The sequence below is a fragment of the Falco punctatus genome (assembly GCF_963210335.1).
Source record: "Falco punctatus genome assembly, chromosome: 3".
NCBI lineage: Eukaryota > Metazoa > Chordata > Aves > Falconiformes > Falconidae > Falco > Falco punctatus.
Window position 1 is genome coordinate 31,496,441 of NC_137582.1, and position 17,445 is coordinate 31,513,885.

Here is a 17,445-nt window from a genome sequence, read left to right on the forward strand (position 1 = left end):
GTTAAGGATGACATCTTCCTTTTATTCCTGATCCCTTCCTTGACCTCAGATCCCATTGTAGCCAGGCTACTTAACAAACACCTCTCTCGGTTTGCTCCCCGCATGCTGAGAGCAGTACTGCCTCCTTTTCTACCACAGGTGGTTGAGCGTTGCCATTTTGCGTGCCTGTGCAGGACTCGGTGCTGCCTGCTGCCTTTAGGGAGGGACATTCCTCCTTGGGAAGCAGCAGGGACCTCCAGCCCTGCCAGCTCCCTTGCGCAGCACAGTTCATCTGCTCCCCAGGGGACAGAGGATGATAAGAAACATGGGCTCTTCCATGAGGAAGCTGAGGACTTATAGGCCTGCCAGCTGGGAAAAGTCCAGGAAAACCTTGCCCACGGTCCAGCCCCACATCTGAAGGCCACTACTTTAACAGTTCCTACCTGCAGTATTTTGTCAGCATGGTGATTGAGCGCTTTTATTTAAATAGAAGAGAGAAATGTCCAGAGTGCTTTAGAGCTACCAAAGGTTTTAAATACTTGGCTGTGGAAGGCAAGATTCGCTACAAGTACCACAGGGCCTGTGCAGAACATCTGCATCCCTGGTGGGTGGCACCTGCTGTAAGGCTGCTAAAATATAAGCTGCCAGTGACAGTTCTGGTTTCCAGAGTAGTAACCTGGAGGGGAAAAATGCTCGTTCTTGGTCCTGCTGTGAGAGTCAGAAAATCTTAGTTACAACAGTCTAGGCTGATGGATGCTGTATGGTAGAGGAAACCCTTCTGCAGAACTGCAGCCTCAGACACTGTGCAGGCTCTGTCACTGAGCATTTACTGCAGTAACTCTGGCTATCCTTGGCAAAGACTTTGCCAAAGTTTATTGCAGTACAAGTAAACCAACAGACTCTTCCCTCTCTAATTAAAGAGTTTAGTTTGATGGCAGGCAAATCTAAGTAAGATATATAATTGAGATTTTGACCTTGAACCACAAGATTAAAGACTGCACCTGTCTTCAGAAGCCGCATTATTTTCTGCACGCAATATGTATTTAAAACAGTTACAGAATTATTAACCACATTTACAGAAATAGATGACCATAGTCAGGTGTTGACACGTATACTAAAGTCTATCATTAATAACAGTCTAGCTAAAGAAAATGAAACTTCTTTAAATCTCAATAAGAAAAAACTACAGTGTTTCTAATATGACTCCCACACAGACCTGCAAGGACTTTAGCATAGCAGAAGCCTCCCTGCACAGCATCTCTGAAAATCCCCTGGAAGGCCACATACTGCTGTGTCCCTGCTCTGCCTGCTGAGGTCCTGCCACCCTGGGCTGCGTAAGTAGCACTGATGCTGCTCACTTCATTAGGCTTCTCTCTCCGCTGTGATCTTTGCTATTTTGCAGCAGGAACGTACATCAAAAGTTATGAGCAAAAAGCCATGAAGCCAGAGGTGCTGCCTAGCTGCCTGGCTACCATCTAGCTGGTCTGACAACAGCACCTTGGCTCTAGTGGCTCAGCTGGAAGCTGACCCCCGCCAGCCCATGCCTGACCCAGTCCATATGCCCTCAGCAAACAGGGTGTATGCAAGTTGCAAGTAGTGACTACAGACTCCCTGTCAAAGTGGCAAGCAAGCAAGGACCTTGTGGGGCATACAAGAAGTACAAGTTTCTGCTTGAAAAGAAAAATGGAGTGAGCTATTACCTGTTGGCTTTGAGTTCTCCCAAGCCAATATAATTAAGGCCCTTGGTAACATTGCGTTTTCTTTCTGCCTTTTTTTTGCCTTCCTCTTGTAAGTCTTCCCTTTTAAAGTGCATGTAAATGGGAGTTGGATGTGGCTTGGAACCATAACACAGCCAGCCAGAAAGCTTCTTTTCTGCCTGTAAGGACAGCAGGGCAATGGCAGGAGTGAGACAAACTGTTATCTGAATCGGTAGCAACATACAGGGCCAGCATCCCACGTGGAAGGGGTGATACAGCAGCAGGCAATGAAGGACAGAGCAGGCTTGCTCCGTGCCAGCTGCCCGCTCAGCTCAGCTCTGCTGGGTCTTGCGGGCAACGGCCGTGCCTGTTTGTCACCACTATGGCTGGTCCCGCATGCTCTTCCCGAGGGCACACAGGATCATCACAGCTTTTGTCCTCAGAACTGAATTCTATTTCATGCATCTAGAAACCTTGCTCCTCCTCTTCAAAAGCTATACTCTTCTAACAAAAAGATAGTGCATGCTTCAGAGCACCAGCCAAGAGAACTTGCCCAGCGATCGACTGAACTCTAGCTTTTCAACAATCAGTGGAAGCCACTGTAAAAGCAAGTCTTGGCTGCATTCATACTCTGCATCTTGTGTAGATCCTCACACAACAGTCACTGTTGTCTAAATACAGAAGCAAAAATCACCTACAGAAATCCCCAATGTAAAATATATTTCTGTGAGACCTCTGATAAAAGTATTTATTTTTTTTTTAGATTGGGCAAATATTAGTAAGAGAAATTTAGAACATTACTACAGATACATGGAATTGTGCTAAAGATACAAAGTAAACTGTTTATATTAAGCATATAAGAGGTAAAGATGTAAATAAACAAACAAACATGCATTTATATGTTATGTGACCCAAAGCTTCATAATTTATAATAGACAATAATGGCATGATATTTAAATGGAACTTATTTAACATTTATGTAACATTCTCTTCCATGTGTCCTTTGCAGCATTTCTGTTATGTCAAATACTTGTTCTTATGAACAAACTGCTTTCCTTGCTGCAAGCAACTTAGCAAATATCTACATAAAATATACACACATAACTTGTATAGTAGCTACATATTAGAAGCAAAGAAAAATAAACCTAAACCCATCAAAACTGACATTCTTTCTTAAAGTATAACAGAAAGTCTGCAAATATGGCATATTTAAAACTGGGTTCCACAAGCAGCCAAAAATAAAGAACAAGAACAAAATAAGGAAAATAAGTTTGCTTCTGTGTTGCTCACCACATTTAATTTAGTAAAAATTTGCAGTGACATGAAGTTACCAATTCTAAGAGTAATTAGCACTTTGTAGGAATTAACTGTAAAAATCCTGTTGTAGTCAAACTATAATGCACAAGTCCAGCTTTTATTTTTACCTGAAATGTTATGCCATTGTCAAAATGTGCTACTTTTCTCATGCCTACTTTTAAAAATAACCAGAATATCAAATACCATAATAGCTTGTGCTTCCTTCCTTCTTTTTGACTTAAGATGTTAATGGAAGCAAAAGGGGTCTTAATGGGGATTTATAAAATAACCTCACTTGCATTTTTGAAGTAAAGAAAATTCGATTGTTAGCAAAAAAAAGAATTGTAAAGTAAAACTATCATTTAAGAGAGAATTAAAAGAATTAAAATGCCTGACAAAGGTAATCTTACAGTTAGTCAATACTGTTGCAGTTTTTAGAAAGGATTCCTCCCTGGACACACCTCCTCACCAGTTTTTCTGTTTCTAAATAGGAGAAATAATAAAAAAAGTATTAGACACTTCTGCACGAATAATGCAGCACTGTAACCAAAAGATGCAAATAGATTAAGTGAGGCTAAGGGAAATTCAGTAAAAACCTATAAAAGGCAGAAATCTGAAGACTGAACTAAAAAATAAAATGTTTCCAAAGTAAATAGAAATGTAGCTAAATATGTTTTGGGTAACAAAGGACCAAAAAAATCCCCTCAAGTTTTATTAAAAAACCTCAACCAGCTACTACAGAGAGCAATACTCTGTCCTCATCCCACCTCTCCTCTCTGTTATCTTGTCACAGTAGGTTGCACAAACATCAAAGGCTTTGGACATGTATTGCTCCTCTTTCTACATCAGCTGCTCGTTGTGCTGTTTAACTTCCCAGAAAAGTCATTCATAAAAATTTACTGCCAGTGCTACTGTTTCACAAATGCAAGTCAAAGTCCTTGGACCAATAACAACCTCTTTATGCTTTAGGTTAGTTAAAAACAGGAGCTAAATATCTCTGTAGTTCCAAATAGCTTACTAATTCATTTGAAAAATACATGGGAAGTTCAGACAAAGTTATATTTTTATTTTCTGAGCACACTGTGTTGAAAAAGTCTTATTTTTGTTTGATAGCTTATCCAATTCTATGAACATGTGAGAATTTCCCTTTTGTTCAAAAAAAGTCTAATCTTCATAACTATAAAGAAACATTATGAATTACATAGCAGAAGGTGAATAAAAAGACATTAATTCCTGTGGTTGTCCCTATTAAGACCTTTTTAAGTCTATCATTGTATTTTTGGCCTGAATTATGTTTTTTGGATTCCTGGAATTGGCAGCAGCACTACATTTGTGGAGAGGAGATAATTTTTCTTACAGAGATCTTGCAAAATCGGATTAATCCAAGTCTGCAAAACACTTGGAGCTCCTACAATGCATCATCTAAATGTAAATGTATCATCAACCAGTAATTAATGTAATTTATTCAATATTCCATGAACTGTTGGGTCCACGCAGCACTTACAGAAGACCCATTAAGAAGTTTCGGGCAAACTGTTCTTCAGCAAGCTTGTTTTTGTTTTATAGATGTGCTACCAAAGCGTGGTGGTCTCCCTTTGGACTGGGAGAAGAACCTGCCCCACAGCAGTGAGCTTGCTGGGCACTGGGCACTTGTTTGCTCTACTCTGCCCTGCTGCACCTGTGCTGGGGATATGGTCTGGGATTTACCTATGGAAAGCAAATGCACACCTGAAGCAGACTTGATGTGCTGCTCAGACCTGAGCCCAGCCGATCACAAGACCTTGCTGGAGTCTGGGGTAAAAGGAAACGGCTTTGCCCTTCATTTTCTTCGTGAAACCTTTAAGCTTGTGTTTGGGCTCCTCAGGAAGAAGTTTGCCTTCTGTTCCTGTTGTCTTTGACCATGAAATTAACTCCGGAGTGCGCAGCACTTAGCTTAAGCTTTGCTGGTCTTGGATGCCTGTGGTCTAGGATGGACACCGGTACCAGCAGCTCAGGCCAGCACCCCTGCACCCCTGCTCACGGGCGCTGCGATGTTAAAAGCACTGATTCATCCTCAGGCTGCACTGACCTGGAGATGTAAAAAGGCAGAGGTAGCTCTGAAGTAAATTTATCCTATTGACCGCCCTTTTAACTTGAAAGGTAATGAGATGAATACAAGTTTGAGACTTTCAGGTGGGAGATGAGGGAGGGCATTAAGTCATGCAGTTTCCATTAACGCCACGGAAATGGAGGTGTACGTTCAGGGAGGCATTTCCATATAAGTCACAGATGAGGCAGGGAAAGAGCTAAAACGGTTGCACTGCAATCTTTGGAAGTACAGAAGTGAACATGAAGTACGTACACTGATAGCCCAACACCACAGCTATTTGGTCACAGAAACAGTCCCTTGAGGTCCTAGCTTGTGTATGGTGTGCCAATGAAAGCTGGTTGTCCACGGTTGGCAGGAGTCACGTGGTATTTCTGGCATTTTCTATTCTAAGCCCAGGAATTAGTGCTTTAAATAATGCTCGTTGTAGGTGGCTGCAACACAAAATGTGCGGAGCCTTTTCTTGCAGTCCATAGGCCTTATCTTCTAAAGGCTCATCCGTGTGACTAGGTCTTGATCGCCAAAGTAGGTAATTGAAATAAATGATCTTATGATGTTTGGCTTGGCCTCTAATGCACGTAAAAATCCTTCCAGTAAATAAAGGTCAGTCTCAGCACTGATTCAGGTTTATGATGTGAGCCATGTAATTTGACTCTGAAATGATATAGCCAGTTCCCTAGAAGGCTAAAATCCACTTCTCTGGGAGTCCACACTGCTTCCAGTGAAAGGCATGGCTGTAACCAGACCTCATGGTCCTGCTGTGATGAGGTGTAGTACAACTGATTTGTGACATTTTTTCCAGCAATAATTACATTTATGGCCATCTGGCAGTTCCTCTGTAAAGAATGCATGCTAATATGAACCCTGAATTTGCTATTTAGACATGAAATACCTTCATTGCTAGTCAAAGTTGATGCAAATATTCAGTTCCTTGCTATCTATTCCTACCCTCGTCAAAGGCTTTAAGGAAGCCAATTCAGTGTTGGAAATGCAGATGTTATTTAGGGAAACATACTCGGGCAACTCAACTATCAGTAAGAATTCCTGATGAGCTGAAGTTTGCTGCTTTTCTTGCTGTTACAGTTGCTGGTACAAATATTTATGAGAGGCACTGTGCTCAAGGGAGCCACCTGGTATCTTATCAGACTGCAAAAGTTTCACCCTGTGATGTAAAGCAGTGTCAGTCTGAATATTGCCTACATGGGGAAGAGATGAGCTTAAACCAAGGGGAAAATGAGCTGGGATTGTTTGATCCCTGCTTAGGGAAGGAGTGTGATTTTTTTAAACCAATCTCAGCAGAACTAGCTGGTTATAAACCTGAAGCAGTTTTGTCTTCACTGGTCAAGCTCTCCGTTTCTTAGGTTTATATAAGCATGGCAGCAATAAATCCCACCATTTGGAGGACTCATCAAGCTTGAGATGAGAATGCTGGACTGATGCTCTCCTTCTGGTTTTACACAGCCAGGGCAAAGGGAGAGTCAGGAGAAACTCATTTTGTATTCAAAAATCAGAGGGTCGGAGGGAGCAAGATGAATGGCATCCATTTCCAGTCACTTGTCCTGGTTTTTAAAAGATGTTTTCATTCAAAGGCCAGTTTTCCTTTGTGTATAGTCCATTGAATTGTGGTTTGTCTTTACTTTGTAAGTCAGCCAACATACGTATTGCATATATGTAAGTTTCACATATGTATGTACATGTACCATATGCATATTGCACCATAGGCATATTGCACATTGTAATAGCTTTTTAATAAAGTGGTTGAGAATCAGATATAAGAAAAAGCTTAAACACTGCTGGGATTTTTTCTCAAGCACTTGGAGTAAAATCCAACCCCATAGCTCTAAGACCTTATTCCTTACCCAGATAATAGAGACTGTGAAACACCTCAAGGGGGCAAACCCACAAGGCAAGGAGGTGAAGCTGTGCAGTGCTGGGGACCAGCAAAGTCTGAGGACAGGGCTGGATGTGAGTGCTGGCCCCGGCTCTCCGTCTTGGATGCCTGCAGGGGAGTGTTTGCCCCTACACCCAGGACCCAGAGCCCCAGACCCCCCCAGTGTCTGTGAGGAATGCCTGGCTGTGATTTCTGATGGGCAGAGGAAGGAAATGAAGAGCACCTGAGTCCTGCTTCAGTTAAAAGGAGTAATCTTGGCATCTGGGCTTTGCTCTCAGGCTTATTTCCGATTTTTATCCAGTGGCTGCTATACATAATGGCCCAGGCAGCAGAATCTGTGATCATGGTGATAAACAAAGCCCTGGAGACTAGTTTGTTTAGTCATGCCTATTTCAATGTTCTATAGGTGGGCATGCACGTCCAGATGATAGGTGCTCTAAGACCATCTGCTTCATGGGTCCTAAAGCCACCTGCATTTACATACCTGTGTAAATAAAAAATAGTGTCGGCCTGCCAGCTTGATAGTTGTTTCATGTCATAATACTTTCTAATCAGACTATAGCTCAGGAAAGATGGGTTTCTTATTTTGTTTTGGCACAGCGGTATGTATTTTGAGCTGTGAAAATTGTGGACATGTCTCTATATGTATTGAATAGTGAATGAAAGAGGTAAAAAAAATGCTTCTTTTGCATTTATAAGGAAAAAATATGATTTTGAAATATGCAATTCGTAACTTCTAATGCATATGCCACCCTAAGACAGCATGAGAATTAGCTAGAGGACACCAACATGCTGGAAGAAAGTGAATTTCCCCTTGCTTCAGTGCAGAGCTCAAGTTTTAATCTCCTTTGGAGGTCTTGCAATAAGTAGTGTAAACACGAGTAATCTCTAGAATATGCATTGTTTATTCCAGAAGAGCCATTTGGTTCCATTATGTCATTGCTTGCAAGAAGAAAAAGGGAAACTAAAATCTATCATCTTGACCTGGGCAAGTTTAATAGCCCAGTTTAACAGCATTAGCTCAGCACCTAACAGGGGCCAGGACCTGATGGCAGCAAGTAGGAGGACTTCTCAACAGGCCTCTTCTGTCAGCAATGAAGATGGCAAGCCAGTATGGTCTGTCTGCGTGTGGTGGGAGAGGTCACACCTCTGCGCCTGGGGAGGCTGGACTGTGGCTGAGACACTACATGTACAGGGAAACTTCTGTGGGGATGGGGCTGACCAAAGCCTTCAAGGAGATCTTCTGGGGACAAAAGTGGGCATGTGCTGCTTCATCGGAGCCAGGCATGCTGCTGATTCAGCTTCCTCCTGCTTTGAGGGTGGCTGCACATACCTACAAATGAAACCAGCATGGGATATCTCTGCCCAAGTTGCTGGGAGATTTACTGAACTGTGAGGTAGCATCGGTGTCAGTGCAAGCCAAGAAGGAGGTACCGTGTAGGTGAAAGGTGCTGGAGGAGGTGGCTAGGCTGAGATACAATGGTGGCTGGGAGAACTGCATCAATATAATGGACGTGGAGTCCTCCAAGGATAGCCAAACAAAGATGCTGGACACACAGAGCAGCAACAGCAGGGAAGGAGCATGCTCCTCAGGGGGGCTGAACTGGACTGTGAGCTTCCCTGAGGAAGGACAGAGCCCATGCCTTCCAGCAGGTGGGCAAGTCACAGTGACAGGTCCAAGGAAGAAGGGAAGCAGAGAGTGAGTGTCTCTGCTTCTGAGACAGTGTGGGGGAACCTTTTCAGGTACCTCACCTGAGCTCCTGGTGGTCTGTTATCTGCTTCCCCAGACAGGATAACCAATCAAACTAAGGTTAGCAGGTCAAAACTGAAAATCAAGTTCTGGGAACAGGGATGATTCAGGTAAGATTCTCATCACCCAAGGCACAGGCGTACATGGGCCAGTCAGAAAGCTGTATCTCCTGGGTAGGACAGCAGGGTTGCACAAGTGGTGTAGCTTCATTCATCCTGGCCACCGAGTGTTAGTACTGTGGACTGCTGGATACATCTGCTTACCCTTTTTTTCAGGGAATTTGCTGGACAGTCAGTGCCATGTTTTGTTCCTATCCCAACACACACCTACACAGTTCACCCCTCTCCTTATGCCGTTTACCATGGTGCCTCTTGTTTTGGATGATTGCTTACAAAAATATGTTCATCTGATCTTCTTGGTCTGTGCATTTTGTCCAAGTTCCCTCTCCCCAACACCACATCTTGCACCGTTGTATAAACAAATTATCTCAACATGAACAGGGATATAAACAGTAGAAAGGGCAAGGCTATCAAAATAGATTGAGGGATGTAAAAGAAAGGTCTGAAGAACATCTCAAATACAAGTAATATGGGGGCCTGTGACACATAATATGTTCTCAAGATTATAAGAACCTCAGAGATTTGGCTGAATAATTTCAGACTGGACTGTTTGTATGGGCGGGTAAAGTGCTTCAGAAAGAACCGACAGGAAAAAAAGTGAAATGTTGGTGGGGATGAATATATTTATTTTGAAGTGAAGAGTACAGCAGATCGGGGTGATGTAAGTGTCTGGTAATTGTACTATGATGAGAATCCACAGTCCTTGCAAAGGGAAAGAGGGAAAAGGGAAAAAAATTACAATAGACTTGAAAAAAACCCAGATTTCTATAAAGTAAGATTATTGATAAGAAGAATTCATAGGAAACCAACCAAAGAAAAGCATTAGCAGGAATGACCAGGTCTCTGTATAAATGAAATGAACAGCATGATATGTCTCCATGCAGAAGTAGTATTGGGAAGGGTAGTAAGAATAAAGTACTTTGTTAAATCAGAGCTCTTCCGTGTTGTCAAATTCACAAGGAAGCACAAAGACAGTCATAAGTAAGTTACATCACTAAAGATGAGTATATAGCATAGGCAAGTACAGACAAAATCAGAATTATGGCAGTGCAACTACCAATGCAATGAAGATAACATGAAAAAGCTTTATAAGTGCGTGCATCGGTAAGAGTTCTATTGTTTGGGAGACAGTGTTTGTAGGAGCCTGTCCTCAGTAGCACTGGGGAGTCTCGCCTGGGAGAATCTGTGGGCAGAGCTCATCAGCAAAGATGGAGAGTGACTGAGCAGTATCTAGAGGGCAACAATGTGAGTGAGCAGATATCTGAAAGTGCCACAAGGATTACTTATGGAGACTAGGAGTGGCCATTATTTGCATTTTTTACAACCAGGGAAGTTTCAGGTATACCTGATTCTGCCTCAGAAGTAAAGAAAGGAGATGACCAGAAATCCGAGTTTCTTTTAAGCATTATTTTTCTGTGCTTCTTCATCCACTGGTGCTAGCTCATTTTGGCATGTATTGATGATATTGTGAAATTATCACGCCCTAAGAGATCCATAAAAGACATATTTTCTAAACAAACAAAAAGGGAAAGAAGCTGAGGTCAGGCAGGTCCCTTTAGTTTTGAAGGTGGAAGAGGTACATGGAGAGACATCAGGTGGATCGAAACAAGAAGTAAAAGTAAAAAGGCAAAGAGAAAAAATGAAAAAGGAGCGGGGGAGGAATGACAGAGCTGATAAATAGGAAAAGTGAAAAAGATGTGACTGATCATATGAGAAAAGTTGTTTCTGGAAAAACTGACTCCTTGACCAATGATTCACACAATAAACACCTGGACATTTGCCTTCTTTTCATCAGACTTAGAAACAGCTGGCTCAAGGAACCAGCCTCACTGCTGAGTTTATTCTTGTGATTTTATCTATAGCACTGTGTTATGACTGCTGTAAAGCTTTAAGTGCTTCTGGACTTTGTAATGTATTTGACATGGGAGACTTTTTTTTTCCCCCTGTGTGGTTACAACCTCTGTGGCTGGGAAATTATTTCAGCCAGAGAAAGAAAGATAGTGGGGGCGAGCAGGCTCACCTTTTCCAGTGACTTTAAAAAACTATAGGTATTCAATCAAACATATTAGGTACCTTAAATTTATATTTCAAGTACCACACTGCACTTCCTAGTAATTGGAATTCCAAGCAGAGACACGAGCATTTGAAAGACAAACACCTGACTTATTTTTGTGGCTCTGACTTCTGACATCATTTCCTGAGTTATTCTGCACATGTTGTGTAAAGGAGGGCTAAAAAAGACATTAGGAATTCATTTTTGTGAACTTGTTTTTGCAGCATGAATTCTTGCTGTTTTGAAATTTATATTTCATGCTGAAAGTACGGCTCATCCATCTCCAACTAGTACACAGTTAATCTGCATATAAGTCACTTAAAGTCAACGTATTTCCAAGAAAATTCTATCTCCGTTATTATATTTACTTTGAAATCATTAAAAATGAGTTCTAAGGCATTAATGGAAATTGTTGGGTTTGTTTTGTGCTCTAAAGATAACTCAGTGCTAGCAGACAGCTTTGAGAAAGTCTGAATCATTCTGAGTGCATGAACAAATGGAGAACAGTTGTGTTTGAAAGCATGCTGAAAGCACAGTCTAGAGGGTTTTTCCTGCAAAAACAAACACTAATTTTGAGGGAAAAGTGTGATCTGAAGCACAAACAGAAAGCTTACCTTTCCCAGAATGGTGTGCCTTCCAGTTGTTATTGATCTCCAAATGCTGCTTTCTTTGGATGTATAATTCAGAAAATATTTAATGTGCTGCACAAATAATTTAACAATGTTCAAGAGCAACCTCACATACTGAGGAAATTGAAAGCAGGAGTTAGAACCTGGATGAAAAGTAACATTTCATGAGGGAATAAAATCAGCCTTTTTAAAACTTCTGAAATAAGCTTGATATTAAAAAGTGAGTTAGCAGAAAGCATAAAGTTTTAAGGATTATTATTTTTTTAAAAGTTCTGGGGGTTTGCAAATATGTTTTATTTATAATTTATTTTACCACAGTTCTTTACAGCCCCGTTGATTTCAGTTCCCCTTGCAACAGGTGCTATAATGCAGAGACCAGCAGGGACTGGTTCCCTCAAAGGGCTGAAAACTTAAACAGACGTGAAAGATGACACACGAGGGAAAGGAACGATTACATCCATTACGTGACGAGTATCTGGAAAAGGGCAAATAGAGTAAAATGCCCGAAGTTACTCAAAGTAAATTTGTTGCGGAGCTCAGACAGAATTTGAATCTTCTGAGTCGATGAATGACAAATTATTCTCATAACTAGGCTGAGTCCTCCCCATCCGCAGGTCTTCTGTGAAAACAAGCCACCTTTATGTCCAAGTTCTTGTCTTCCGAATGTGAGTTATCCCTGCAACTAGGCAAGCAGCAAACGTGATCTCCACCTGAGGCCCATGCCTTCTCCTTTCCACCTCCTCTCCCAAAGGAACGATAACCTTCCCCCCATGGCTCCAACCCATGCCCCGCATGTTCATTTCTCACAGCCCTACTGAAAAAAAACTGAATTCAGAAAGAAAATCCCAAGGGACATAAAAATATTGAAGGCTGTAAGTTATCTTGGAGCTACATTGCTTTCTGCACATGGCAGCCATTTCACACCACACCTAGTCATTAGGAATCAATAATTCTCCATGCTGTTAATGTTTGAGCTGGGACTCGGGCGAGTCTGAGGAACCATAAACCGTGTGGAGAAGCACAGGCAGGCACCACCGATCTGTGCAAAGGTGATTCCCCCAGATGAAGGAGAGAAGCATTTTTAGAGCAAAATAAGCTTTTCATGTTACAGGTAAGGGATGATCTAACTGTTGTTTCACAGAAGGATTTTAAAAGCTGAAGCAAGGGTTTTGCTGAATGAAGGCTTTTCAGGCAGCGTTAGGAACTCAGCTGTCCTTGTAAAATGTATGACTGCTGTGCTAAGGCTTAGTCTGGTTTGTATTTGATTTGGATCAATTTGCTCTGTTTTCTCTTTACTGGATTTGAACATCTGAAATCAATCATTTGAAGAAAATCAAAATGTTTTTTTTTTCACGGAACCAAATGCTTGTGATTGTTACTGATCTTTAACCTCCAGGAATATTCTTTGTTCTCCAAATGTTTGTCATTGAAAGTTGCTGGGATATTTATATGATGATTATCTTAGAGATTTCTGTTCAGGCGGGGAAACCATAAGGAATTATTAGGGATATAGCACTGAGATGAAGCTACGAAATGAAGGGGAAAATATGGCTCCAGTTCCCTGCCAGATCTCAGGCTGCTTTTAGTTAAGCTGATCCTATTCTAATCCTGAAACTGCCTATTATTGAAAACTTTTGTGTGAATTTATATATACTGAAACTCTATTCTGAGTGACAGAGGAGTGTGTATTTTGCGGCTTAGGTCCTTGGCAGTGTGATGCTTCATGAGACTTGCTAACAGCTTCCAGCCAAAACTGAATGTTCGAGGGCTGATCAAGCCACTCATCCTGGCCTCGCCACAGGCACCGCAGATGGCATGGCATTAGGGAGTGATGTTTATATTCAAACAGAAGGGAACAGCAAAGACACTTATCATGCGAACCCATAACCTGTGGCATGGCTCTAGTTCTACTGCTGCATTTCATAGTTGGATCTGAACAGAGAAACCTGGCTGAGACACAGTGCAGTTGGGCAGCCACATGAAGGAGTGCATTTTCTGTCCCCTACACTAAGGCTGGATGTGTCCCTTCCTTAAACTTTCTCCTTGCCATAGTAAGTCTTGTTCCTTCTCTATTCCCTGAACATAGACTGTGGTAACCCCAGACCTCCCCATACCCTTTTTCCTCATCTCTTTCTGGCTTCCCCCAGGAATTTTAGCTCCCTGGTGTCTCTGCCTTTGGGGAGGATGCGCCTCTGGGTCCTCTGTTCCACCTGGTGCCCCCCCCCCCCGCCCCCCAAATAAATAAGGAATTAGTTTTTTGAAGTTCCCACCCTGCTACGAAGTGCATCTGAAACTGGCCAAGGTATTCAGAAGAGACCAGGGGGAGGGGAGCAGAGAGGCTGTTGGACAGATGGAGGAACTGAAAGGGCTTCTGTTGACTAACTCAAATATCAGCAATGGTCTTGGTTCAAAGTGTCCTCCCAGGAGGTTCAAAGTGTCTTCTCTATGCCCCTGTCCCACCTGTGCCAGCCCAGCTCCTCCAGCTGCGGGCAGGGCAGGGAGGGACCCGCTCAGCAGGCATCACTGCCAGGCAGCTGCGGGGGCTTCACCTTCAGCCCTCGTTTCCTGACAAATCTAATGATTTTCCTGATCCCTCCTGGTTTCAAAGAAGTGTCATTTTATCCTCTTCCAGTACTCACACACCTAGCTCCAGCCCAAGGAAAGAGCCCAGTAATTTCCAAGGGTGTCACTGAAGACCCTGCTCAGAATGGGATTTGCAAGATAAAGTCCTGTGGCACATCCTAAAATGAGTGCTGGGGAGAACAGCAGGGCGGGCAGCAGTCTCTGTATTTACAGGTCCCCTTTTGGGTCAGCCATTGAGGAAGGAAAAGGATGTGGGGAAAAAAGAGTATGATGGGAAGCCCAAGCAGGAAGGCTTCTGAAGGGAGCTGTGCCTCCACATGGTCTTCTTCTCCATGGACCCTCCATGGGACAGAACTGGGGTAGCTGATGGATACCTGTAGGTGTGAGCCACTCAATGCGGAGCACCACTGAAGACAGTAACACTGTACTGCAGCTTCACCTCTCTCCAGAACCAGCCTCATAATTTTTGTTAAAATCTAGAAGTAGTGAGAAAGCAGGATTACATTTTTGAGGAAACCATCTAGTTTCCAGGAGGATGTAACACAAGTCACGGCAGTGTGTGCTCAGCATTTCTTTGAAATTTGAGGCAGGCAGTGCTCCTTGGACTTGGAAATTTCATTTCCAGTAGCCATGTTGTTTTAAGGGGTGCAGACACCTCCAGCTTCCTCTGCCTCCGCAAGCTGCACTGAACAGTTGTTTTTTGTAAGCAGAAGACAGAGTTCTCAGGATGGTCCCTGCAAGACCTTCATGTTCTTGTGGTTCTAGTGTTTCCTGTGAACGTGTTGTTGCCTTCAGTAAAGCAGAAATGAAAATCGGGCTTGGGTGACCTAGTCATTGCAATGGTGAGGTTGCATGGCTTGAAGTTTTGTGTCCAGTTTCAACCTCTGACAGCTGTTCGAGGCTCCTGCAGCATGTGGCACCTCCTGCACCACTGGAGACAGACCTTCCCAGAGAGCCCAGCAATGCCAGCGGTCTCACCACCCGTGGGCAGAGCTGTGCCTGGCCCTTCAGAGCTCACTCCTCAGCTGCTCTCTCCCTACAGCTTTGGGAAAGATTAACTTCAGCCTCTATTCACAAAAAGATTGGGCCAACTCCATGGGGTTAAAGTGACTATTAAAGTGACTGTTGCCTCTTCTTTGCAGGACCCGAAGCAAGGCATATTCCAGTATGTTGAAGCTGTGTGGAGTTCAGTTTCTGCTTGTCATTCATTCGGTGAGTTACAGCTTTTCCTTTGTTTATCTGGGAGCAAACAGCAAAGGTTGCGTGTGTGCCGCTGAGCTCTAACCCACGGGGCGTCCCGGTGCGCGGGTCGGGCTGGCAGCATGGGCTGGCAGAGCGGCTGCAACGCTGGGTGCGGGAGTGCAGCCTCCAGCACCTGTGTGAATCCCATGGCCAAAAGTTAAGACATGTCACTCATTGGGCAAAAGACTTTAAAAAGGCCTAAAAGTCACTGATTTACCTGTTTTGCCTTTTGTACTTCCTCTTTAGATACTACTTTTTCCAATAGGTGGATTTCCTGCTAGAAAAGTTTTTAAAATACTGCAACAAATCACCAAACAGTGAAGACATCTGTATCATGTGTTCTGTATTATAATCCATACATGTGATGACATATTAAATGTATTTTAAGGCATATAATGGCACATAATTTAAACCATGCTTATTAATTACTTAACCTTATTATTCCGTCTATGTGAAACCCTTTTCAGAGGACTTTCTGGAACTGAAATGTATTAGTTATGCTATTTACATACCTCATCTATTAAATTCAATAGTTTTATGGATATTTGTAGAGGCTACAGTAGTGGCTTCTACTTTACAATTGAAATTAACAGAGGAGATAAGAACAATGAATCAAATTCAAGTCTGTTAAAAAATGCCTCAGAATGTGGAGACCCTGAGGGGTGGGACTGATGTGCAGTGGTGAACACCTCCTTTTTCCTTCCCATTTCAAAAGCTGCTGCCTGTGGCAATGCCAACCCCCAATGAAGCCACGCCACAGGCATTATAGACATCTTCTTAAGGGATGCCAACCAGATATGGGCCAAGGTGAAAAGCCTATTTCCCCTTCAGACCCCTGAGCAGTGATTCATGCTGTAGACATATGTTTTATGGCCCACATAAAGTAATTTTAATTGACAGGAAGAGATATCTCTTACTTGCTTTGCAGCCTGCACTTTGAACCTGTTGCGTTTTATAACATCACCCTTTGTTCCTCCATGGTGAAGAACATGACCAAGCAAAACCCCTCCACAAAATGGCCCTGGGAGAAACCTCCAGGAGCCAGGTTGTGCCCACCAGCGCAACATGGGAACAGCCGTAGCACGTGAGATCCAGGGTCCTGCTATCTTGTCCCTGGCAAAGGCCAGCAGTCAGCATTTAGCAAAAATAGTAAAGGGTGGCCATAATGTATTATTTCCTGTATGTGTACCTATTACATGGCTTTTTTTGATATTTTTCTACTGCCACTAGTGTTCGCTAGCATCCCCCCCCCCTCCTTCCTTCTCCTTTTCTCACAATATTCTAGTTTTCCTTTTTGTAAAAAGAGTCACAAAACCTTGCAGGCAAGGAGGGCAGCATCTCTGGCTATTATTAAGCAGATTCTGGTGTTATTCAAACACCACTTGTGACACACACAGAGAGCAGTGCTTTAGGGTAAATTGCACTGAACTTAGCAATGTTGTTGTCATAGGCAGAATTAAGTTTTCCCTTGGTAATATGTAGACTGTGTTTTCTATGAGAGGTCGAATAGCTGTCCCAGCAGCAATAGGACCAAATCCAGGCGAAAAGTCATGCAGCAGAGAACATGTACCCCCAGAGCCCGAATCCACGGGGTGATGAATTGAGTGGCAATGGCACTCCAAATCTGTAAAGCAAAATGAAGTAATTTTTCCTCTGGAAAAAAGGGAGTTTCACCTGTGCAGCCAGATGATGGAATCCTAATTCTGGCAGGCAGCTCCTCAGCACTGATAAGACCTTGGGGACAGGGAGAGTAAGCATTCAGGGGAGCTTGGTCTTCCCTTTGGAGAAACAGGTAGATTATCTGAACCGTAGGCTGAATTGTCTTATGTGCAAGAGCTGCTCTGGGAGGCTGATTTTTGCTTTGCTTTTTTTACCTGAAAGCAAGAACAGTACTGAAACATTAGGGCTAGAGTGTGTCCAGAGGTCTTTGGACAGTAAGGAGGAGGTGGTTATAAAACTCATAAAAATTTTGCCGGAAAAAACCCACATGTGAAGGCATTACCAGCCACTAGGAAGAAAACAGAGGCCAAGACAGTTTTGCATGGCATTTTTGCCATGAGGTAGAAGCCAAAGATCAGCAGGACATGTTTGCAGGTCTTGGTTTTGGTTTGTGCTCACAT

The 17,445-nt window shown here is 42.9% G+C and overlaps 1 protein-coding gene across 2 annotated transcripts in view; it reads left to right on the plus strand.

Moving 5' to 3' along the window:
* The first annotated feature begins 1,191 nt into the window (after positions 1-1,191).
* Positions 1,192-17,445, plus strand: part of CDH17 (cadherin 17) — a 40,290-nt gene continuing 24,036 nt past the window's right edge. The window contains exons 1-2 of one of the 2 annotated variants that reach the window (XM_080379549.1): positions 1,192-1,313; positions 15,226-15,295. In XM_080379549.1, the coding sequence (XP_080235675.1) occupies positions 15,251-15,295 (45 nt within the window). In that variant the 5' untranslated portion in view covers positions 1,192-1,313; positions 15,226-15,250. Of the gene's footprint in view, positions 1,314-14,931; positions 15,296-17,445 lie in introns of those variants that run through there. The other variant, XM_080379548.1, reaches the window with a different exon arrangement.